This window comes from Colobus angolensis, unplaced genomic scaffold (assembly GCF_000951035.1).
Source record: "Colobus angolensis palliatus isolate OR3802 unplaced genomic scaffold, Cang.pa_1.0 Scaffold4, whole genome shotgun sequence".
Taxonomy (NCBI): domain Eukaryota; kingdom Metazoa; phylum Chordata; class Mammalia; order Primates; family Cercopithecidae; genus Colobus; species Colobus angolensis.
In genome coordinates this window covers 12,277,109-12,280,312 of record NW_012117376.1, presented here as the reverse complement: position 1 = coordinate 12,280,312, position 3,204 = coordinate 12,277,109, and the positions used below count along the sequence as shown (strand labels likewise).

Genomic DNA, 3,204 nt, shown 5'->3' with positions numbered 1-3,204 from the left:
GCCAGGATGGTCTCGATCTCCTGACCTCGTGATCCGCCCGCCTCGGCCTCCCAAAGTGCTGGGATTACAGGCTTGAGCCACCGCGCCCGGCCGGGGCAGGGACTATTTCTATAACTCTTCTGCCAGAACTGCTCTAATGAAACAAAGTAGGGCCTGGTTCAGTAGACCTATCAAATGTGTTCCTTAAGGGGCCTGGGAGAGGTTTACCTGGAATATGCAAAAGAGCTCTTCAGAGCAGAGGTTTTGGTCTTTGCCTCTGAATCTTCTTGTTCTCTCTCCTCAGCCCTGAGTATTCCCTCTTTGTGGGGGACCTGACCCCAGACGTGGATGATGGCATGCTGTATGAATTCTTCGTCAAAGTCTACCCCTCCTGTCGGGGAGGCAAGGTGGTTTTGGACCAGACAGGCGTGTCTAAGTAAGGCCTTACCTGTTACTGATGCTTAACTGTGTTAGTTTCAGCATTTCTCTCCTGAGTGGAGATGTTTTAGAAAGGCCATGCAGCACGGCGGTTAAGACCACAAGCTTTGGAGCCAAACTGCCTGGTTCGAATCCCAGTTCCAATACTGGTGAGGGAGAATGCCAGTATGGTAGAATTGAGGCTCCGTGACCCTTACAGTCCCATCTGTAAAATGGAACTGATTAATAATAGCTGCTGGTAGGGTTGATGTAAGGATTAAAGGATATAATATAAATAAGTCAACATTTGAAATGCTTTATAGGTGTTTGCTGTTTTGCTTGTTATTGTTACTGAGCCTTTCAGTGTAGTTAGAAGTGTTCCACTTCAGGCTGGGCGTGGTGGCTCATGCCTGTAATCCTAACACTTTGAGAGGCTGAGGTGGGCGGATTGCATGAGCTTAGGAGTTTGAGACCAACCCGGGCAACATGGTGAAACGCCGTCTCTATTAAAATACAAAAAATTAGCCAGGTGTAGCGGTGTGTGCCTGTAGTCCCAGCTAGTTGGGAGGCTGAGGTAGGATAATTGCTTGAACCTGAAAGGCAGGGGTTACAATGAGCCAAGATGATGCCTCTGCACTCCAGCCTGGGAAACATGAGCAAAACTCCATCTCAAAAAAAAAAAAAAAAGAAAATGCTCAGCACAGTGCTAGTACAATAAATATTTATTAAATGTTAGCTTGCATTAATTTATCCCCCTGCTAGAATTAGAGCTCAGGAGAGCAGGAACGTTGTCTTTCTGTGACTGCTGCATGCTGTGTCTAGCGCAGTGCCTGGCATAGAGGGCAGACTGTAAATATTTGCTGAATTTTCTTCTATTAGCTACTTTCCAGCAGGGTGTCAGGAAAGCTCCTGTTTGGGAATGTTCCCCAGGGGTGAAGGTGTCAAGGAGGATGGTGAACTGAATGTGGGAGTTCCTGTAGATCTTAGAATCGTCTGTACTTGAATCTTGACACTATGTGTACACCCGTTGATGGGACTCTCCTTTCTTCCTCTAGTTTAATGGACTCTCTCCTCAGCCTCTTTTCCTTTCTACATTCCTGCCCACCTTCTTATCTTTACTTCTTTTTCATGTGTCCATTCTTAGACTTTCATCACATTTGTGATCTAAATTGTTTATTTTTTTCATGCAGGGGTTATGGTTTTGTGAAATTCACAGATGAACTGGAGCAGAAGCGAGCCCTGACGGAGTGCCAGGGAGCAGTGGGACTGGGGTCTAAGCCTGTGCGGCTGAGCGTGGCAATCCCTAAAGCGTGAGTCCTGCAGGGAAGGTAGAGAGACTAGACTCCCCGCCAGACACTCCTCTTTTGTTTGCTGAGAATCAAGGCATCCATACGCTGGATGGGAGGCTGAAGGGGGATTCAATTCAAGTCACAAGTACTGAATGCCTGCTGTTTGCCGGGCCGTGGGTGCTGGAGTTGAACTAGCCCCACTCCTGCAGAAACTTATAGTTGGGGATAGAGTATGATTTGGAAAGGCTGATGCATTCAGACATACTGGTGACAGCACTGGAAAAGCTGTTTGGCTGTCCATACCTGATGTCCTTGCTCTTTGCCCAGTAGTCCCACTGTTGGGAACTTATTCATAGAATTAATAATATTTGAGCAAAGGGAAAAAAATCACTTCCGGTTTTAGCCTTATTTATATTAATGAAACTGCAACCCTCTTGTGAGTGTTCCATGCTGTGGGAATGGATAAGAATTAGTATTCCAGACACTCGGCCAGGCGCAGTGGCTCACGCCTGTAACCCCAGCACTTTGGGCGGCTGAGGCGGGCAGATCACCTGAGGTCAGGAGTTCGAGACCAGCCTGGCCAACATGGCAAAACCTCATCTCTACTAAAAATACAAAAATTAGCCGGGCATGGTGGTGCAGGCCTGTAGTCCCAACGATTCAGGAGGCTGAGGCAGGAGAATCGCTTGAACCTGGGTGGTGGAGGTTGCAGTGAGCCGAGATGGCGTCAGTGCACTCTAGCCTGGGCGACAGAGCAAGACTCCGTCTCAAATAAAAAATATTCCAGACACTCTATAGAACATTATATACTTCACTTTTATACCTGTCATGCTAGGTAGAAAATCTTTTTCCCTTACAACTCTGAACTTTTCTCTGAGGAGGATTTTTTGTTTGTTTGTTTTTTCCCTGAGACAGGGCCTCAAAGTCACCCAGGCTGGAGATCATGTTTCACTGCAGCCTCGACCTCCCCAGGCTCAGGTGATCCTCCCATCTCAGCCCTCTGATTATCTGGTACTACAGGTGCACACCACCATGCTTGGCAAATTTTTGTATTTTTTGTAGAGATAGGGTCTTGCTTTGTTGCCCAGGCTGGTCTCAAATTTCTGGGCTCAAGTAATCTGCCCACCTTGGTCTCCCAAAGTATTGGGATTGCAGGTGTAAGCCACTGTGCCCAGCCAGATCTTTTATCCTTTAGCCAAATTAATGATTCTCAGCTGGAGTGATTTTGCCTCCCAGGGGACATTGACAACATCTGGAGACATTTTTGGTCATCACAAATGGCACCTAGTGGGTATCGGCCAAGGATGCTGTTAAACATCCTGCAATTCATAGGACAGCCTCCCACCCTCCATGTCAATAGATCCAGGGCTGAGAAACGCTGAACCAAACTTGACCCTAAGAGTAGTTGAATTAGCTGGGCGCGGTGGCTCACGCCTGTAATCCCAGCACTTTGGGAGGCCAAGGTGGGCGGATCATGAGGTCAGGAGATCGAGACCATCCTGGCTAACACGGTGAAACC

General features: G+C 47.7%; 1 protein-coding gene across 1 annotated transcript in view; it reads left to right on the top strand.

Moving 5' to 3' along the window:
* TRNAU1AP (tRNA selenocysteine 1 associated protein 1) overlaps positions 1-3,204 on the top strand; it is a 20,366-nt gene that overhangs the window by 14,173 nt on the left and 2,989 nt on the right. Inside the window, exons 4-5 of the mRNA XM_011955666.1 lie at positions 284-415; positions 1,587-1,706. Coding sequence (XP_011811056.1) covers positions 284-415; positions 1,587-1,706 — 252 coding nt within the window. The remainder of the gene's footprint in view (positions 1-283; positions 416-1,586; positions 1,707-3,204) is intronic.